Source organism: Lithobates pipiens, unplaced genomic scaffold (genome assembly GCF_037356315.1).
Source record: "Lithobates pipiens isolate NorthernLeopardFrog02 unplaced genomic scaffold, aLitPip1_a1.2 Scaffold_18, whole genome shotgun sequence".
Taxonomy (NCBI): domain Eukaryota; kingdom Metazoa; phylum Chordata; class Amphibia; order Anura; family Ranidae; genus Lithobates; species Lithobates pipiens.
Window position 1 is genome coordinate 124,544,730 of NW_027507758.1, and position 22,165 is coordinate 124,566,894.

At 42.5% G+C, this 22,165-nt stretch overlaps 1 protein-coding gene across 5 annotated transcripts in view; it reads right to left on the bottom strand.

Annotated features, from left to right (window-relative positions):
* Positions 1-22,165, bottom strand: part of USP34 (ubiquitin specific peptidase 34) — a 305,275-nt gene that overhangs the window by 136,963 nt on the left and 146,147 nt on the right. For all 5 annotated transcript variants that reach the window (XM_077486073.1, XM_077486072.1, XM_077486074.1 and 2 more), the window contains 5 exons: positions 17,288-17,413; positions 16,562-16,684; positions 9,296-9,379; positions 8,187-8,273; positions 4,419-4,619 (listed from right to left, as the gene is read on the bottom strand). In XM_077486073.1, the coding sequence (XP_077342199.1) occupies positions 4,419-4,619; positions 8,187-8,273; positions 9,296-9,379; positions 16,562-16,684; positions 17,288-17,413 (621 nt within the window). The remainder of the gene's footprint in view (positions 1-4,418; positions 4,620-8,186; positions 8,274-9,295; positions 9,380-16,561; positions 16,685-17,287; positions 17,414-22,165) is intronic.

The following is a 22,165-nucleotide window of genomic DNA, read 5'->3' on the forward strand; positions in this document are numbered from 1 at the left end:
CTTCAATGTAATATAGCAACCTGGAGGTGTTCTGTACATCATTGGTGAACGAAAAACCCCCACATCCAGATTCACTCTGCAGGCAACAGACAGCTCTTTGTGTGGAGCTGAAACATGTAGGCTCCCAGAGGAAATTAATATGTTTCTCAAAAAAGTGGAGACCATGAACAATGATGTGCTTTAATGTGCCCTACACTCCTCCATCAAAACCGACAGATTAAAAGCTCTGAGAGAAAAAAAAAAGAAGGCCTGAAGGATTGCAAGGTCAATGACTGGAGTACAATGGATAGCAACAATTATTCACTAAAGCCTAGTACACACAATGAGATTATCGTTTTTTCTAATGCATGCTAGTGTACATATCGAAGAAGTTACTAAAGTACGAAAATTCTCGTACGACAGAATAAAAGTTTGAAAATGTATTTGTATTGTATTTTTGGGCGAAAACGGTACTGAATTTAACAGAAATTGTACAATCTGGTATCGTACGAGAAACATTTTCACATTTGTTCCTTTGGATAATTTTGGACAAAAGGTGAATTATCACGAATGATCAGATTATCGTACGATCACTTCGAAAGCATTTTTTATACAATATTCTGATCAGGTGTACTAGGCTTTAGTGGGTCAACAACCTGCAACACATTAGGTACAGATCAGGACTGGTTGTATGGATAACTAGGCAATCGATCGTTAGGACAATGCTCAGGCACAACCACACGATCAGTCATATATTGGACTCTATTGGTGGACTCCCAGGACACAGTGTTACTTTGCACTGAATAGGCTTTTTAAAGTGGTGTTCTACCCCGCCCCCAAAAAAAAAAAAAAAAAAAAAATCATGAATGTGCCTTAAAAACATTTTTTTTTTTTTTTTTTTTATTCACCTCTAAATGGCTGTTGCTAGTAGTTGCTATTGCTCATAGTCTGCCTCCTTCAGTGCCTGGGATCTTGACGTCACTTCCCCTCGGAGCAAGGAAGGGCTCAGCTCTGCCCTCTCCCTCTTGTCAATCATCTGGGACACGTGACAGGTCCCAGATGATGGCGCGGCCAATCACGGCACCGCCGAACGGAGGGGGAGACGAGTGGGGCTTCGATCCCCCGCATCGCTGGACCCTGGGACAGGCAAGTGTCCGATTATTAAAAGTCAGCAGCTGCAGTATTTTTTATTTATTTTTTTAAATGGGAACCCTGCTTTAAAGTAATATGTGCTACCATGTGTCACATTTTACATACTTGCTCATCCAATTTTTTGGTATTGTGTTCATTTTTAGGTTAAAGGGATTCTAAAAAGGTATTAATTGAACAAAAAAAAAAAAAAAACACAACAGGTTATACTAACTGCTCTGTTCAATGGTTTTGCACAGAGCAGCCCCGATCCTCTTAGTTTTGCATCCCCCCCCCACCAGCTCCCCCCCTCGCCAAATGTCCCCAATAGCATATAGGGGCACTCGAGCAGGTTTGCACCTAGGCTGCACTCCTGTGAATGGACATTTTCCATTCATACTTATAGCGTGGCTTGGCCCTGTCCCCTGTTCTCTCCCCATTGGCTCACTGGATTTGATTGACAGCAGCAGGAGCCAATGGCTCCCAATGCTGTGTCAGCCAATGACCAGAGAGAGACCCGGGACAGCCGCTGCTCTCATGCACATTGCTGGATCTAGATGGGGCTCAGTTGAGTATAAGAGGGGGCTGGGGTGGAGCTGCACCCAGCTGTTTTTTTTCTTATTGCATAGAATGCAATTAAAGTATAACTAAAAAGGTACAACTAAGAAATTTGGATAGAGCAGAGAGGCATTAGAACGCCTGTCAGTTTTTATTGCTGTCTGTTCTTCTGTTAAGGAGATTCATCCTCTATTTGTTTTGTTTACCATTATCATTGAAAGTGAAAGTAAAAGAAAATACCAAATTTTGGGTTGTTCCCAGAAAAGTAATATAGTGGAAGTCTTCCAATGGTGACCTGGGGGTCTCCAAGTGTGCAATTTGCAGGGATTTCCTCACACTTCCTGTTTGGCTATGGGACAGGAAGCGAAGGGAAAGCTCCACAATAGGACACAGATGGAAAAAAAAGATATCAGAGGGGTTATAACCCTCACTTGCTCTATCCAAAATAGAACCTATAGTTGCCAGAGGGAGTAGGGCACAAGCATTGCATGGCACTGTAAAACAGAAGATGCTTTGGTAACGATGTAATAATATTATCACATTGAAAGGGAAAAAAAAAAAAAAGCATCTCTTGTGTAAAATACCCATCTTCGGTTTTAGCCTACACCCCCACACAAAAAATTCTGGATCTTAATGCCGCATTTCTATCTTGCTTTTAGCACCATAAGTGTTCAGAGCAGTCGGTCATGAACCTGGTAAGATCAGAAATGCCAACTGCAGTTCTGTTAAATGGGGTAAACACTAATAAAATCAGCCGAACGTTCAACCAATTTTCCTTGTTGTTTCACAGCAAGTTTTTTTGTGGTTTCTGATCATGCGCAGTCTTTGGTTTCTGATTTTTCTCATCCCAAAATCGTATGAAAACGGTACACATTAAAAATAAAAAAATTGTTCTTTTGGTTCCCATATGAGAACATTTTTGGAGTTTCTCCCTTTGGAAATTTGTTTGGAAGGTCAGAATCGGCTGTCGAAAGTTGTGTGCACACTATCAGAAAATCATACGATTGTTCCTCTGACGAAAATGTTCACCAAATTTTCTTATAGTGTGTACGTTGCTTTACATTACACTGTATGGCGTTGCCATTAGCTACATATACAGTGTCTTGAAGTATTTATACACCTGGAAATTTTCAACATTTTGCATGTTACAACCAAAAACAAATGTATTTTATTGGGATGCTACGTGATAGACCAACCCAAAGTGGCACACAGTTGTAAAGTGGAAAGAAAATGATAAATGGCTTTCAATTTTTTTTTTTTTTTTTTTTACAACTAATTCTGTGAAACGTGTGGCATGCATTTGTATTCAGCCTCCTTTACTCCGATATCCCTAACTAAAATCTAGTGGAACGAATTTCCTTCAGAAGTCACCAAATTAGTAAATAGAGTCCACCTAGGTGTAATTTATTCTTAGTATAAATACAGCTGTTCTGTGAAGCCCTCAGGTTTGTTAGAGATCATTAGTGAACAAACAGCATCATGAAGGTCAAGGAATACACCAGACAGGTCAGAGATAAAGTTGCGGAGAAGCTTAAAGCAGGGTTAGGTTATAGAAAAATATCCCAAGCTTTGAACATCTCACGGAGCACTGTTCAATCAATCATTCGAAAAAGGAATGAGTATGGCATAAATGCAAACCTACCAAGACGTGGCCATCCACCTAAACGGACAGGTCCAGCAAGGAGAGCATAATCCGAGGAGCAGCCAAGAGGCCCATAGTAACTCTGGAGGAGCTGCAGAGATCCACAGGACAACTATTAGTCAAACACTTCACAGATCTGGCCTTTATGGAAGAGTGGCAAGAAGAAAGCCATTGTTGAAAGAAAGCCATAACTAGCTCCATTTGCAGTTTGTGAGAAGCCATGTGAGGGACACAAACATGTGGAAGAAGGTGCTCTGGTCAGATGAGACCAAAAATTTTAACTTTTTGGTCTAAAAGAAAAACACTATGTGTGGTAAAAAAAAAAAACTAACACTGCACATCACCCTGAACACACCATCTCCACCATGAAACATGGTGGTGGCAGGATCATGTTGTGGGGATGCCTTGCTTCGGCAGAGAAGCTGGTCGGAGTTGATGGTAAGATGCATGGCGTCAAATACAGGGCAATCTTAGAAGAAAACCTCTGCAAAAGACTTGAGACTGGGGCAGAGGCTCACCTTCCAGCAGCAGGACAACGACCCTAAACATACAGCCAGAGCTACAAGGAAATAGTTTAGATCAAAGCATATCCATGTGTAAGAATGGCCCAGTCAAAGTCCAGACCTAAATCCAATTGAGAATCTGTGACAAGACTTGCTGTTCACAGACACTCTCCTTCCAATCTGCAGAACTTGAGCCATTTTGCAAAGAAGAATGGACAAAAATTTCACTCTCTAGTTGTGCAAAGCTGGTAGAGACATCCCCAAAAAGACTTGCAGCTGTAATTGCAGGGAAAGGTGGTTCTAGAAAGTATTGACTCAGGGGGGCTGAATACAAATGCACGCCACACTTTTCACAGATTTGTAAAAAAAAAAAAATTTTAAAACAATTTTGCATTTTTCTTCCACTTCACAAGTATGTGCCACTTTGTGTTGGTCTATCACATAAAATCCCAATAAGATACATTTACGTTTCTGGTTGTAACATGACAAAATGTGGAAAATTACGAGGGGTATGAATACTTTAAGGCACTGTATCTGTTCTTCAGAAATCATGCAATCACCCTGACTAAAATCTTCCTAAATCAAGAACAGAATGCATGTAAATTTACCTCTGTTAAACGAGGTATATGGAGGCCTTTTGAATGATCTGCACCAGACTTTCTTGATTTTCCAGGCCAAGCTCTTTTCCTGTGGCTCTCTGCTAATCCCGACCAAGCAAAGACATCGTGATATGCCAGATCCAGATCAGCCGGGTCCACAGCAAACTGACAGATCAACTTTAATAAACATGCTAAGCAGTCCAGCTGCCACTGTGGAGGCAAACAGCAAAATTTGATTAGACTAAACAGGTTGTTTTTTTTACTTTATCAACATATGATAAGCTTTCTTCATTCCTTTTAACAGCTCTCAATTTTGAAATGACACGATGCTTACATTAAAACCAGAGCTATTTTTAACCAATTCCCGCCCAGCCTATAGCAAAATGACGGCCGGGTCGGTGGTTCCATTATCGGGACTGGACATCAAATGACAGCGCAACACAGATTTTAGGAAGAGTATCTGATAGAGACTCTTTACCACATGATCAGCTGTATCCAATCACAGCTGATCACAGTGTTAACAGGAAGCGCCGCCCCCCCAGGATACCCACCCAGGACCACCAGGGATGGCCACCACTGATGACTACCAGAGGTGCCAAGCTGTGCCCAAAAAGTATGCTAATCAGTGCCCATATATGATGCCACACGGTGCCCATCAGTAATGCTTGCTAGTGCCACCTATGAATGCCCATCAGTGTCACCTATGAGTGCCCATCAGTGAAGGAGAAAACGTACTTATTTACAAAATTTTATAACTGAAACAAATACTTTTTTTCCAAGTTTTCTGACTTTTTTTTGTTTACCAAAAAATAAAAACCCCATTAGTGATCAAATACCACCAAAAGTAAGCGCTATTTGTGGGAACAAAATTATAGTTCGGGTACAGTGTAGCATGACCGCGCAATTGTCATTTAAAAAGCGACAGCTCTTAGACCCCTTTCACACCAGGGCGTTTTGCAGGCGCTATAGCATTAGAAATAGCGCCTGCAATCCGCCCTAAAAAAGCTGTACCATTGTCTGTAGTGTGAAAGCCCGAGGGCTTTCACAGCGCTGGCAGGACATCAGGGAAAAGTCCTGCCAGCAGCTTCTTTGGAGCGGTGAAGGAGCGGTGCGTTTACCGCACCTCCACCACTGCTCCCCATTGAAATCAATGGGGCAGCGCTGTAATACCGCACGCAAAACGCCGCTATTTCGGCATATTGCTGGCGGTTTTAACCCTTTCTCGGCGGTAAAACGCCGCTAAAAATAGCGGCATTTTACCGCTGACGCTATGAGCATTGTGGTGTGAAAGGGGTCTTAAAGCTGAAAATTGGCTTGGGCAGGAAGGGGGGGATGAGTGCATGGTATTGAAGTGGTTAAAGTACAACTAAACCGAAGAACCAAAGGCAGAATATATTGCATATTACCAGTCTTTAGAAGTGGTGGCTACATTTGTTTCCTAAAGTGGCATTAAAACTATTTGATTATTATCTCACATCTCCTGGAACTACTTGTCTCACATGGTTGAGGCACAGTATTTCTATGTGGAGGCTCTAACTCTACACATCCCAAGATGGATAAATCCTCTGGATCCCTACCTTTGCTAACCCTGATTTCATATGCTACAATTATTTGTTCACTCAGGCTGGCTTGGTGGATGTTTGGAGGGAGCAACCTCTATACCTCTATCAATCACATATGGATCCATCCTCCATCACAGTTTAATACCAGAGCTATCCCTTCAGTACCCTGGGCAGATTATGACCCAGTCATACTTCACTGTCGTTCCCTCTTATAAAGATCTAAACCTTCCTTCTGAACCTTGAACTCCTCTTCCATACTTTCCCACATGGAAGCTTTGGATAAGCTTCAGATGGTTACGGTGGAATATTTTCAACTGAAGACAAGTTTCCTCCCACACCACAGTCTGGGACACATACATAACAGTCGAGAGAGGCCACGTGATACAGATTGCTTCCTGCCGACAATGCCAGAGGGACCAATGAAAGAAGGAACCAGAATCGGAGCTTGAACAGATCGCTCAAAACCAGAAGGCCGACTCCACTTCATGCATGTGTCCTCATCTTGACCAACTTAAAAATGGGCTAAACTTGTGTCTTTCAGAGGGAGGCAGTTACACCAAGCGAAAAAAAAATGCTTTATAGTAAGAAGCCTGGCACCATGCAAGTTAAACATTTGCGCTACAGCACACCACAACCAAATTCCACAGCCTTTAGAACCAGACATCACGTATTTACCAGTAACTGAATCAACACCCTAGCCGAATTCAAATACCACCTCTCCAAGCTTTGTTCATTCCCTGGCCCCTTCCCCACAGAAGAAGTGGAAGAGTCCATTTGAAATATCTGACAGCCCACTATCTCAAAACAAAAACCTCTCCCTGAATGCTGATATTACAGTGAAGGAACTCCAGTAAAAAAAAAAAAATCTCGAATCTGGCAAAAGTCCAGGCCCTGATGGCTATACTGCCTGATTTTACAAGAAATTCTTATGCCACACTTTACAGCTTTAATCATCTCAAGAAAGGCGACTACTACCACTCTGGACTCTTTCCAAGCCAACATTGTCATGATTTCCACAGGTTAAAGGAAAGAAAAATTACTTGATTCCAACATCAATACAGTTAGTGTTGGAGAAACCCCTCAATTAGCGCTGTGTTCTGCAGGTGCAGAGCATTCTCCACCAACAGAACACAATGATCACTACTGGCAGCTATACTGCAACCAGCCTGCCCACAGACAGATTGAAATGTATCTGGTTCCTGCTTAACATACTGAATTTCAATCCGTTTATGGCTGGCATTAGTCTAACCGTACAATTTCACTCCTGATTACAGATGTAAAGATCATGGTGAAGGTTCTGGATGTTAGAATAAAATTCTTTCTGGGTCATCTCATCCACAAAGACCAGGCAGGCTCTGTGCAATTGAAACAATGTCCGCCAGGGAATACAGCTCATCCATCTTGCCAGAATTTGGTCATTTGAGTCTATATTGCTTTCATTTGACAAGCTCAAAGCGTTGATACCCTTTCCAAGGAAAATAGAAGCGCTCTGCTATTTGCAAATGGGCTTTAGAAGAGGACTTCATAGGTCAAGGCCCTTTATGCCCTGTCAACAACAGTAAAATATGCAAAATTGAAATCCAATATGCCTTAGGTCCAGGCATGGCTGCTCTTTGGCCCTGATCATCCTAGCCTTATAAAATCTTGTAACAAACATGTAGATAGTAGCAAGCAGAGATGCCTTTATAACAATGCAGGCTCCATCATATAGTCCTTTTAAGTTGCAGTGTCTTTGTATTAGGTAGACGATACACCGTCAATGTACTCATGGCTGGACCGGTCCACGAGTGGCGTGAAACGGCTCTCAGTGTGGACCAATGGAGTTGCCCTGCACCAGGTTACTATACATGCAAATTACGGATGTCCTCCATGTGAGTTTTATTCCTTTACTCTATTATTAAATGCTTAACAGTCTACACTGAGAGGCGCCTGTATCTTGTTTTTAGAAAATTCTGCAGCTGCCATTCATTAAGGCAGATCCAGACATCTGGGACCTAGAGTTTGTGGGCGATCACCCAAAAAAATGATGGGAAAATAAAGCTAGGAAAGAAAAAAAGAAAACTAATGTAGACACCACATCCAATGACCGGTAATAAATATTTGTTCTCAGGTTTAAATACAAATTAAGATTCAGAGAGTACTATCTTGTTTGCATTGCAGAAATTGCAAATTACATCACTATCTAATGGAAATACCGAAAACAACATCAACTCACCACAGTCCAAGATTCATGCTCTTTGGGCTCCAAAATTCCAGAGTTAAAGATTTCAATCAGTTGCTGAAGACCGCCAGAAGCTACGAACTAAAAATAAATGCCATATTAACTGATCAGACCAACATGTCAAGGATAAAGGCTCTACTATGCAGGTAATTTCTCTACTGTAATACTGAGCAACACAGAATGCATCCTGTTTTTCAATGACTTATGGATTCATGTCAAGGATAACAGACAAATGGCATTTACAACATGGACTGAAGAGACTTCCAAAAGTTGTAAGCAATTCACAGATGTGAAAAAGTAAACAGTTAATATAATGCCACCGTATTTAATCAGCGTATAACATGCACCCTAACTTTAAGAGGAAGTTATAAAAAAATAAATAAAAAAAAAAAAAAAAGCGCTGCCCGCATACTCTAAAATTGAGGAAACATCACTGTCAGCCCTTTCTCATGTGCTACTCCTGTGTCACTCATTGTAAATCGAAGCTTCTAAATAGCTCCATTAATCCCGGACCAGGTCATGTGACTGCTCTGCTCTCTTTCATTGACAGTCACGTAAATGTTCTCCTCCAATCAAAAGCTACACTCGAGGAGGAGACGGAGCAGGAGGAGGACAGCGGCGTTAATTGGGGGATTTAGAGGCTTAGATTTACATTGATAGTTAAACAGAAGCAGGAGTGGTATATAACAAAGCCATGTCAGTAATATTTTCTGAACTTTAAAGTATACTGGCAGCGCTATCCCACGGCCAGGAGAGGCGGGGCTGCGAGCCTGACACCCTCTCAATGGGTGGCACCCGGGGGCAGACCAAAACATCCCCACCCCATTGCTAAAAAAACAAACAAATAAAAAAACAGACATCGGCGTATAACACACAGGCACGGTTTACCCTCTAGATTCAGGGTAAAAAAGCGAGTGTTATACGCCAATAAACACTGTAATTTAACACCTGAGACAAAGCTTAAACTGTAGAGCATATACTGGGTGCCATGGTAAATGCAACACAAAGAAGCAGCTGTTATTTTTGGGTGTCCAGCTTATTAGATGCCGGGCTTACATCCCACCCGCAGTCACTGTGTATCCAAAAGAATATAAATATAATACCTTGCAGCTCCATGTGTTTTTACTGTTTTCAATCTGATCTTCACTGGAATCATCAGAATCTGGATACAAATCACTGTAACTACCCTGTAAGAAGATATACATTAACATGTATTTTACCTTTGAGCTGAAGAAATCAATCTTTAATCTTTTTTTTATATATGTTTGCAGAACTTCCCAGCTTAAAGTGATATTAAAGTCAAGTTTTTATTTTTAAATAACAAACATGTTATACTTGTTCTGTGCTGTGGTTTTGCACAGAGCAGCCCTGATCCTCCTCTTCATGGGTCCCCTGTAGATGCTCCCGGCTTCATCTTCCTGCCGAGTGTCCCCCCAGAGCAAACTGTTTACTGCAGGGGAGCCCCAAGCAGACTTGCTTTCAAACTTTGTATCGCTCAAACCGCATTGCATCCACACCAAAATGGTGCAGGACCCTTTTTTTTCTGCACTTAAATTGCATTGCATGGATGTTCACACCTATGCAATGCAATTCTGGCAATCGCATGGCATTTTGCAATCTGTTTCAGGTGTCCTTAATCTGACATGGACACTCGGAGCAGATTGCATGGATGCCGTGCGATTACTAAGCAGTGCAATGCGATAAAATGCAGCAAATCTTGTGCGTTTCCTACATCACATTAGTGTGAGCCAGCGCTTAATTTGCTAGTGCATCTAACATTACCCTCTCCCTAAATTGACAATGTTGTTCAAAGGTGTCACCTATGCTCCTACAATGAAGTAGAGACCCCCCCCCCCCCCCCCGCCCCTTCTGTTACTTGCGGGATCACCAAGTAAAAAATAAAAGGAAAAAGTCCATATCTTGGTAGTAAAGTACAGGACACAGGCAGAGTATTCATACCTAATGGGTTAAAGGAATATTCTTTCAGTTGAAGGGACACTGGCAAAGCTTTAGAGAACACTCCCCCACTCCATGAGTTCTCAGTTTTGCAGCAAGCAATAGAGAGTAAACCAAGGGATAGAGGGCTGCGGCCTGTACTGTCCTCCAAGATACAAAGTTTACAGGGAAGCCAAAATTCCGTTAATTTTAATTGTACAGTACAGGACACAGGCAGGGTATTCATACACCATGGGACTTCCCTAAGCTATGAATAGCATCTGGTGGAAAAAGCACTGAGGTGGAAAAAGCACAGGAGGCAATTTCTCATTCAGAAAGTAGCTCTTACAAACAGATTTCATATTCTTCATGTGACACGAAGCAGGGAGTCTCTTGAGGGGTCCAGAGAACTGGACAAATAGGAAATCTGTCCATCTGATTAGAGCAGTAGCCTTGAGGTATACTCTATGGCTTTGTCCACGCACTAGAGAGATAATTCCTTAGGATGCTTAGAAACAGAACATAAGAATGGGTGAGAATGTCCTTATAGAGGTGTAATGCTGAGAAAAATTTAAGGAGAAAGGAGGGCCTTGTGCGCAAGACTGTCTTTTCACTGTGAAGAATGAGGAAAGGCTCTTTACAGGAAATGGGCTGACATTATTAAACTAGTCTAGAAGATGCCATAGTGACAAAAAAAAGCTACTTTGCATAAGAGATTCTCTAGGCCAGTGGTCTCCAAACTTTTCACAGACACCAATGATGAGACACTATTCCTCCCACCGACACGAGCAATGGGGCATAATTCCTCCCATTGATACCAATGATGGGGCACTATTCCTCCCACAGATACCAATGATGGGGGCACTATATCTCCCATTGATACCAATGATTGGGGCACTATTCCTTCCACCGATACCAATGATGGGGGCACTAGTCCTCACACTGATACCAACGGTGGGGGCACTATTCCTCCTACTGACTACAGGCACAATGTATTTTTTTTACTCCCACTGGCCCATTTTTTATTTCCACTGGCCACTCTGGTCCCTCTAAAATCTAAAGATCATAAACCGGCCCTGTGTTTAGCAAGTTTGGAGACCCTTGCTCTAGGCAGATATATCTGATCAAAGGCTGGTTTAGCAGGGCAAAGAGAAACAAATTACGATCCCAAGGGAGCACAGAGTGCTGGGAAGAGGGGCTTAATACAAGATACACCTTTAACCACTTCCCGACCAGCGCACGACGATGTACGTCGACAGAATGGCACGGGCAGGCATATTGGCGTACAGGTACGTCCAATATTCGATGCCGCCCTGCCGTCGGGAGCGCGCCGCTGGCGGCGCGCTCCCGCGCTGGTCGGGTCCCCCGTGAGTCCGGTCGCGGGACCCGCGGACTCGATCGCCGCGGGCATCCCCGCGATCGTCTCACAGAGCGGCCAAATGGAGGAAATGCTGTGTAAACAACATTTTTCCATTCTGCCTAGCAACTAGTGACGCTGATCTCTGCTCCATGTGATTGGAGCAGAGATCAGTGTACACTAAATGAAAGCCCAACCCCCCCCACAGTTAGTAACACACCTCTAGGAACACTTAACCCCTACACTGCCACCCACTGGTTAACCCTTTCACTGCCAGTGTCATTTACACAGGAATCACTGCATTTATATAGCAGTGATTACTGTATAAATGACAATGGTCCCAAAAATGTGTCAAAAATGTCCGATGGGTCCCCCACAATGTCGCAGTCACAATAAAAATCGCAGATCGCCGCCATTACTAGTAAAAAAAATAATAATAAAAAATTATTAATAAAAATGCTATAAAACTATCCCTATTTTGTAAACGCTATAACTTTTGCGCAAACCAATCAATAATCGCTTATTGCGATTTTTTTTACCAAAAATATGTAGAAGAATACGCATCGGCCTAAACGGAGGGAAAAAAATGTTTTTTTATATATTTTTGGGGGATATTTATTATAACAAAAAGTAAAAAATAATGCGTTTTTTTCAAAATTGTCGCTCTATTTTTGTTTATAGCGCAAAAAATAAAAACCGCAGGGGTGATCAAATACCACCAAAAGAAAGCTCTATTTGTGGGAAAAAAAGGACGTCAATTTTGTTTGGGAGCCACATCGCACGACCGCGCAATTGTCAGTTAAAGCGACGCAGTGCCGAATCGCAAAAAGTGGTCTGGTCTTTGACCAGCAAATTGGTCCGGTCTGAAAGTGGTTAAGAGAGGTTGTTGCAATGGACAGTGAAGCCAGAAGCCTTAAAAAAAAAAAAAAAAGAATGGATAAGGCTGATATCTGACATTTATGAGTACTTGAGGCCAATTTCTGGTCAAGACCTGCTTGTAGGAAGGCCAGAATGTGAGGTACAGAGTAATTTTTGGGCTTGAAGTGCCTGCGTTTATACCAGGCAAAAAAGATTTCCAGGTGCGATATGTCCCTGGAAGGAAGCTTTTCTTGCTTTTAGCAAGGTAGGAATCACAGGCTCTAAAACCTATCCTTTACCACCTGGGTTTCAACAACTATGCTGTTAAAGTCAGACTGAGAAGCAGGATGCAATAGAGGGCCTTGAGATAGTAGATTTGACCTGCTGGTAAAGAGACCAGGGGATGTCTACAAGAAGTTAGAATATGTCTGTATACCAGGTTCCTCTGGGCCAGTTTGATGCAATTCTAGTCAGTTTTCCTCTGGAAGGTTTTATACGCTTCATGAACAGGGCATTTTTTTCCTATTCAGCACTGTGCTACTTTACTGGCAATTGTGCGGTCATGCAACACTGTACCCAAATAAAATTTATATACATTTTTTTCAAACAAATAGAGCTTTCTTTGTGTGGTATTTGATCACCACTGTTTTTTTAAATGTATATTTTATATCATTTGAAAACAAAACCACTATATTGTCTACTTAATTATAAACATAGCCAATAAAATCAAAAATGTCTTCATAAATGTAGGTTGTAGGTCAAAATTTATGCAGCTAAATTCCCAATGAGGTTTGTGCTCAGACGAAGTAGGATTCGCACTGTAGGGAAGACCTAAATTAGTCTGAATGGAGACCAGGGAATAATCAAGGCATTCAAGGCTAGATTTGTACCCTTAGGTCTGCTTTGTCAGATTTCTTTTTTTTTCCCAGGAGGGAAAACTTCTCTAATAAGATTTGCGCAAGTTTGCAACCTCAAAAACTCGAGGAGCTTCCATTTTGTTCTCTAAATAGACCTCATTTGTCCTTTCCGATTAACTTGCAGACCAGAAAGGTATGCCAAGAGGTAGACCAATCATGTTAGCCAACATTTATTGGCCAAATGTGAAGCAGGTCCCCCTTTTCTAAAAGGTGTTGTCTCTCGTCTTGTTTCCAATCAGGTTTGGTCGTTCTAGACTAGGGGGTGATTTCAATGTCCCCCTAAACCCTAATCCTAAACAACTCCACAGGGACCTCTACTCTCCCCTACAGAGCGCTAAAGCATATTCCCAGTTGGATTACAAGCGATCCCCTAGTTACAAACATCTGACAAACTACTCCTACTTACAAAACTGAGGGAGACAACAGGAAGTGAGAGGAAATCTACCCCTAGGAAGGGAAATTTACTCCTGTAATGCCGCGTACACACGACTGGACTTTTTGACAGCAAAGGTCCGACTGAACGAGTCCGTCGGACAATTTGATCGTGTGTGGGCTCCATCGGACCTTTGCTTGCCAAAAATCAGGGGGACTTTAGAAATAGAACATGTTTTAAATTTTCCCGGCGGACCGAGAAATCAGTTCGTGTGTATGCTAATCCGACGGACAAAAACAGATGCTAGGGCAGCTATTGGCTATGAACTTTCTTATTCTAGTTCGGTCATACATCAACATGCTCAAATCCGTCGGACTTTGGTGTGATTGTGTGTCCAAGCCCGTTCATTCAGAAAGTCCACCGGAACTCCGCCGAAAGTCCATCAGGAAGACTGTCGGACCTAGTCCGGTGAAAAGTCCGGTCGTGTATACAAGGCATAAGAGTTATTACGAGAAAAAGGTGTCTTCACTGAGGCTTTATAACCAAGCCTTGTTTCCACAACAACCCAAATTTTAATTGGGACAGAAAGGGAGGTGAAATCTTCTGCACAGGGGCACAGACAGCAAAACAAACATTACAGGGGTGTTAACCCTTCCCTATGCTATCCAAAAAGCTTAATTTTTTTTTTTGGCTGGAGCTACACTTAAAAAAAAAAAAATGTATCTGTTCCGACAAACAGATTCCACTAGTTACATAACATTCACAAATCACAAATATGATACATGACTTTCCTAAGGTAAGTCCCTCTCCCAAGTGTGGACATACAATTCTGGGGTTCACCCTTCCATCTAGTCAATTTTTGAGAGCAAGAGGGGGTAAACTTTTCCCTTTCTTCCCTTCCTTCTCCCCCTACTTGTGTGTTTAATTACTTTATTTAAGGGGTGATTGCTAGGGGCGAAACATTATATAAAAATCTCCCATACCCCATTTCAACCTTATAGTTTTGTGTTGTCTTATAAAAAAAAAAAAAAAAACCCCACACACATCCCAATCCTTTTAGCCACGTGTTATAAAATATTTCATTTGGGAGTGGCTGCACAAAGGCTCCCACCCTAGGTCCACCCCAATTCCGTACACCCTTTCCCATCCCTCTTTCCTTCCCCAATTCTATTCTAGTTATGTATTTTTGTATGTTGAGATTTTTGATTATGTAATAAATGTTTGTCTATTCTAAAAATGAATAAAAACAACTTAACCATTTGACGTCCAAGCTATAGCCAAATGATGGCCACATCGCGGACCTGAATTTCCGGAAGGCCATCATATGACAGCCTCCCCTATGCACTCTCCCTTCGCGGAGTGTGCTATGATCACTGAGACTTGGGTGATCACCGATCCGAGTAAGGGGCCGGTCCCGGCCCCTTACCATGTGATCAGCTGTCAGCTGATCACATGATGTAAACAAAAGCTCAGTAATCAACAGCGTGAGAAAAAAAAAAGCCGATCACCGGCTCCTCTGCAAGGGACATCGGTTCCGAAGAGGAAGAGGCAATTATGCCTTTTCTGTGCACACTACTACCCCCTGCCAGTGCCCCCCATAAATGCCCACCAGTGATGACAATCAATGACACCTAGCAGTGCTGCCTATCAGTGCCCACTATTGCCACCCATCACTGCTACCTATCACTGCCGCCTCATCAGCATACATAAATGAAGGAGAAAAATGTGTAACAAAAAAAAATTATATATATATATATATATATATATATATTTTTTTTTTTTTATATTCAGTCTTTTTACATTTTTTTTTAACAAAAAATAAAAACCGCAGAGGTGATCAAATACCACCAAAATAAAGCTCTATTTGTGGGAAAAAAAGAAGATAAAAATTTCATTTGGGTACAGTGTTGTATGACTGCGCAATTGTCATTCAAATTGCGACAGAGCTGAAAATTGGTCTGGACAGGAAGGAGAGGGGTTTAAGTGCCCAGTAAGCAAGTGGTTAAACAACCAGATTCAACTTAAGAACAAACCAAACACCTGTACCCCTTTAAATCCAAACCTTATTGAAGAAAAAAAAAAATTGTTACATACACATGGTATACATTTACAGCCCCTTCCTAAAAAAACAAAACATAAAATCTAATTAAAATCCTTTTAAAATTCTTTTATAACACAACCTTGCATTCATATAGACTGCAAGAGTATTGTTTCTTTCCAATCGTCTGCTAACCCTCACCATGGTTTTCCCCAAAAAAAGATATCCAAACAAAAACCTTAAAACTAATAATAACCCTGATGTGTCTCCACTTATTTGGGGGGTCCCAAATCTCTTTAGAGGAATTTAACTAGCATTAAAGCTGATGAAACCAGGGACGTGCCCTGGACCGGAGGGTCTTCCAGTGCAGAAGTGTTTGATGGACAAAGATGCAGAGAATTTTGCTTTGGTCAAATAGACCCTTTTGTGTGTTAAATACAGCTAAAACCAGATGAAGAAACGGGTGTTTAAGCCAGTTCTTTCTCCAGTGCAAGGGACGCATTGTTACTCTGAGGTTGAATGCTGTCAAAGACTTGGGCAAAGTGAATGTTCTTCTGCACCGACACCCTTTTCTCCTGGTCTCCATCATAGCTAAAAGGGAGGCTACTCCTCTGTAGGGTACTCACGGAATAGAATGCAGAATATTGGGGAAGCGTGTCTGTAAAGAGTACGTGGTAACCCAGGTGTAGACTGTCCTGTAATGAATTAGGATTATAGTGAAGGCACTCGGAGTGACTTCTAAAGCTTTGCCAGTGTCCTTCACCTGAAGGTACATACCTATAAACCATGTTGTATGAACGCTCTGCCCATGTGTTCTTTAAGATTAACATAATTCCTTTCAATTTTAATAGGCAAAATTTACACACACAAAAAAACAACAAAATAACTTACAGTAGACTCTCTTCTTATCCTTCTGTTAGGCTTGCCTAAAGCTTCAATAATTTCAAGAGCGTAGAGAAGTTTGTGGGCACTTTTTATGCGAAGCAAGTCCTTCCAACATGGTCCATCATTTCCCTTTACAGAGAAGAAATGTGATTAAAATAAGGGAAATAGAAAAAAAGAAATCGTGATACCCAAAATTAAAAACTTTGAAGCTGAACCCTAGAACAAAGCAGTTGCATACACCTTTGAAAATGCATATAGACTCTGTTCTTACTTCGAAAGAACTTGTATTACTATTCAGCCATTTTCATTGTAATACTGTTCAGCCAGTTTCATGATCCTGGCTGTCAAGGTTCAAACACTGCCAGGTCCTTGACCTTATCAGTACATCTTGGTCAAAAATCACACCCTGTCTGATGACTAGGCAATGAAGAACAGGCAGCACAGTCCTTAGATTATACCACGACTCCCTCCTACTGCCAGCCGATTACTTGTCAGAATGGCCCAGATTGGGTCAAAGTGTTTTCCTCACCCAGTCTGAGTGGGCAGGGGAATACTAGATGCCAAAATCTAGACAAAAAAAAAAATTTAGATACTGCATAAGCTGTTTTTAGAATATCTGTTTGAAGTTCATACTTAGAACTTGTACATCCAGCTTGTGGGCAAACACTTGTTACTTTGCAGTGCACAGCCGCAGAAATAAGAATTGAACTTGCCGAGTGCCACTCTACTCACCTGCTCCTCAGACACATTCTGGAATGCCTGCAGCATATTGGGACACGTGGGCAGTAACATCAAGAGCTCCCATACACGTCTAGATAGGTTCTCTGCATGAAGATGCAGCTCCTCACACCTAGCGCTCTGTAATCAAAAGACCATTGATTCTATCAAAACATTTGGCAATAATATAAATATTCAACTTAACATAGGTAAAGATATATCTTTTCACAGTTCTTTCCCCTATGCAACAAAGTACATGTAGAACTTCGTCTCATGGTTTTACTAACTCCAATATCGAGGTCCAACCTGCCCTCTCCTCCCCTGACACAGCTGATCTAATAGCTATGAAGGAGATGGCCGATTCATAGCTGCAGCTAGTCTCAACTATGAGCACTTTCCTAAGACAAGCAATGGCAAAAGGAAAGCAGAGTGAGGGAGGACATGTTGGCCTCTGCATTCCCCTTGCCATTGATTTAAGCAAAAACATTTCTCAAAACATTAGACAATCTTTGAAATTTGCCATGGATATTTTTAGGGATGCACCGAAATTTCGGCCGCCGAAACATATCGGCCGAAAATGGCCCTTTCGGCAAAAAGCCGAAAGAGAATTTCCGCCGATACTGGTGCCGAAAATGGGGCGGGGCTTGCGGGGCTTGGCCCCGCCCCCGGTGCCGCCCATCACGGGGGTGTCCTATCTTTAGCTCTCCTGCTCCCCTCCCTCCTCACCTATGCTGCAGTCAGCCTGTGGGGTCTCGCTCTAAAGTCCCCCTCTCCACAGCGGTGGCTGCATATGTCTCCTCAGCCGATGTGTAAATCGGCTGTGCAGGAGCTGGGCACGATGTTCACTGTGAAAGTGAAACCAAAGCAGAGGCGTCTAGCAGCGTGTGCTGTGCTCTCTGCCTCCCCCTAGAGTGCAGTACCCAGCATGGAGATTAATGAAGAGCTGCAGCTGCCAATTTAAAAAAAAGACTGTCTATATATGTTTGTATGCCTGTGTGTTGTGTGTGTTATATGTGTGTGTGTTATATGTATGTATGTATGTATGTATGTATGTATGTATGTATGTATGTATGTATGTATGTATGTATATATATATATATATATATATATATATATATATATATATATATATATTATATATATATATATATATATATATGTATATGTATGTGCACGTTTATATGTATGTATGTGCATGTTTATATGTATGTATGTGCATGTTTATATGTATGTATGTATGTGCATGTTTATATGTATGTATGTATGTGCATGTTTATATGTATGCATGTATGTATGTTTATATGTATGTATGTATGTGCATGTTTATATGTATGTATGTTGTGTGTGCATGTTTATATGTATGTGTGTTGTGTGTGCATGTTTATATGTATGTGTGTTAAGTGTGTATGTGCGCATGTATGTGTTATATGTGTGTTGTATGTTTTATATGTGTGTGTGTGTGTGTGCACGCGTTTTTATATGTGTATGTTTATATGCACTGGTGAGGCACAGGCAGGCTACATGGCGGGCACTGGTAGGCTGCTGGCACAGTGAGGCTGCATTGATCTCCTGTAGCATGTCCGCAATCTCTGACCATCTCCTGTACCATGCCTGCAGTCTCTGACTAGCTCCTGTACCATGCCTGCAGTCTCTGACCAGCTCCTGTACCAGGTCTGCAGTCTCTGACCAGCTCCTGTACCAGGTCTGCAGTCTCTGACCAGCTCCTGTACCAGGTCTGCAGTCTCTGACCAGCTCCTGTACCAGGTCTGCAGTCTCTGACCAGCTCCTGTACCAGGTCTGCAGTCTCTGACCAGCTCCTGTACCAGGTCTGCAGTCTCTGACCAGCTCCTGTACCAGGTCTGCAGTCTCTGACCAGCTCCTGTACCAGGTCTGCAGTCTCTGACCAGCTCCTGTACCAGGTCTGCAGTCTCTGACCAGCTCCTGTACCATGTCTGCAGTCTCTGACCATCTCCTGTACCATGTCTGCAGTCTCTGACCATCTCCTGTACCATGTCTGCAGTCTCTGACCATCTCCTGTACCATGTCTGCAGTCTCTGACCATCTCCTGTACCATGTCCGCAGTCTCTGATCACCCCCTGTACCATGCCTGCAGTCTCTGACCAGCTCCTGTACCATGCCTGCAGTCTCTGACCAGCTCCTGTACCATGCCTGCAGTCTATGACCATCTCCTGTACCATGTCTGCAGTCTCTGACCAGCTCCTGTATCATGCCTGCAGTCTCTGACCATCTCCTGTACCATGCCTGCAGTCTCTGACCATCTCCTGTACCATGCCTGCAGTCTCTGACCAGCTCCTGTACCATGCCCGCAGTCTCTGACCATCTCCTGTAATATGTCCTCAGTCTCTGACCATCTGATGTATGAAAATATTTTTTAAAAACAGTCATTTTCGGTATCGGTGCTGTTTCGGTATCGGTTTCGGTTTTCGGCCTAGTGTATTTTTCATTTTCGGTATCGGTTTCGGCACCAAAAAACCCATTCGGTGCACCCCTAGATATTTTGTTTCTATATGGCTTTTGACATAGCACACCATAAGCCTGTTCAAAATGTGTTAGGATTGGAATACGATTACAAAGACAGGTAGGGTGAATAAAGTTTGGCTTTAGAAATAGACTATAGTCCCAGTGCATACGCAGGTCTACTTTAATGCCAGTCCCTGGAGCAGTTTATAGTCAGCCATCCTTTTAGCCCTATTTACTGTCAGAAATTTAGAAAAATATACAGAAATTTCAAGCATAGCGGCATATGCAATTGACTCTCCTTCCATTGTATTTTTCAGCCAGCGATTCCCTTCACCATAAGGACAATCATAGCGGCTGTTCAGCCCCTTGATCTTTCTTACAGGCCGCCGCCCTCCGGTGCCACTCCCAGGTCTCCGTTTGATCGGTGAGCTGGAGAAGGAATCCACCACTGGCAGAAGTTAGCCATAGAGATTTCTGAGGGAAAGATGGTCACCGCCAATCTTTAGGACTCTGAGGCCCGGGCGCGACGTTAGGACATCACATCCAGGCTGGTGGAAGTAAACGAAGCTAGAAGACTTGGCAGGAAAGCCCAAGAGCCTTAGTTTTTATTTTATTTTTTCATCTCAGCCTTCCCTGCCTGAACGAGAGATGCGAGGTCTTCTAAACCCAAGTCTCTCCGTAAGGAGGACTATTCCTAATACAAGGAATATTTACATTCCTTGTAATAGGAGCAAAAGTGATTAAAATTTTTATTTTTATTTTTTAAAAGGAAAGTGTTAAAATAAAAACATTTAAATAAAGTAAACAAAAAGAAATGAAAGCACCCCCATCCCCGCATGCAGAAGGAAACGCATACACAAGTCGTGCCCCCATATGTAAACATCGTTCAAACTACACACATGAGGTATGACCGCGAGTGTTAGACCCCCTCTAACACTAAACATGTAACTTATAAAAAAAATTTTAAGCGTCGCCTATGGAGATTAAGTACTGAAGTTTGGTGCCATACCACAAGTGTGCGCAATTTTAAAACGTGACATGTGAGGTATTTACTCGGTGTATCATCTATCACATTATTAAAAACCGTGCTAACTTTACCTTATTCATGAAAATGTTTTTAGTTTCCCCCCCCCAAAAAAAAAAAACTAGGATAAAAAAAAAAGGATTTTTGTATTGACCGTAAAATCCTATTCTCTGAAGTTCATTGACAGACACAGAACCTTTAAAGTGGTTGTATACTCAGTTTTTTAACTTTTACCTACAGGAAAGCCTATAATAAGGCTTACCTGTAGGTAAAAAAAATATCTCCTAAACCTGTACGGTTTAGGAGATATTCCCCTCGGTATGCGCCGCTGACTGCAGCGGCGCATGCGCACAAGGGGCTTCTCGGCCTGAAAATCCGGCAGTGGCCGGCCGGCCGGAATGAAATCTCCCGCGCGCATGCGCGCGGGAGTGACGATATTGCGGCTCCGGCCACTCACAGCGCCGGAGCCGCGATACCCGGAAGAAACGCAGAGGGAGCATGTCAGCTCCCTCGGCGTGGATCGGGCCAGATGTCGGGGCCTCGTTCTAAGGTAAGTATTTCATAATGAGCTAGTATGCGGTGCATACTAGCTCATTATGCCTTTTGCTTTGCAGGTTTAAAAAAAAAAAAAAAAAAAAAAAAAAAATGTGCGGGTTTACTACCGCTTTAATCTTGACCTTAGGGTTATATTGCCACCTTCAGGAGAGGACAAGGCAGAACAGAAAAACTGCACAGGGGTGGTCCTACTGGCAATAACTGGCTATTGGCTACAACCTACTATAGCCTACTGGCTATAACCCCTCACTCACAGTTTCGTCAAAAAGCAGCACAAACAATTGATAGGAGAGGTGGGTGCTGTGTCCGTCAACGAACTTCAGAGAAAAGGATTTTACGGCGAGTACAAAAATCCTATTTTCTCTTTCGTTCATTGACGGACACAGCACCTTTAATCCTGACCTTAGGGACGTCCCCAAACAGTTTTTTTTTTAAACAAAGAGGAGGGGTGGAAACAGCAAGAAAATAAAAACTCCACCCATAACAACCAGAACTCCTCAGTGGAGGAGTTGCAACCTTAAAACCTGCAAAATCCTGCGGCCGAAGCAAGCACCTGAAGATGCGCTCACAAAAAAATTGTAAAACTTAGTGAAAGTGTGAACGGACGACCAGGTTGCTGCGTTACACACCTGGAAAAACGGACGCTTGATATTGGAAAGTCCAGGAGGCACAGATTGCCCTGGTTGAATGTGTCGTGACAGGAAAGGAGGGCACCCACCCCCTTAAGGCATAAGCCTGAACCACGATCTGTCTGATCCACCAAGAAATGGTGGCCGACAAGACCACCAGGCCCTTCTTCGGACCAGCCACTGATATAAACAGCGAGTCTGACC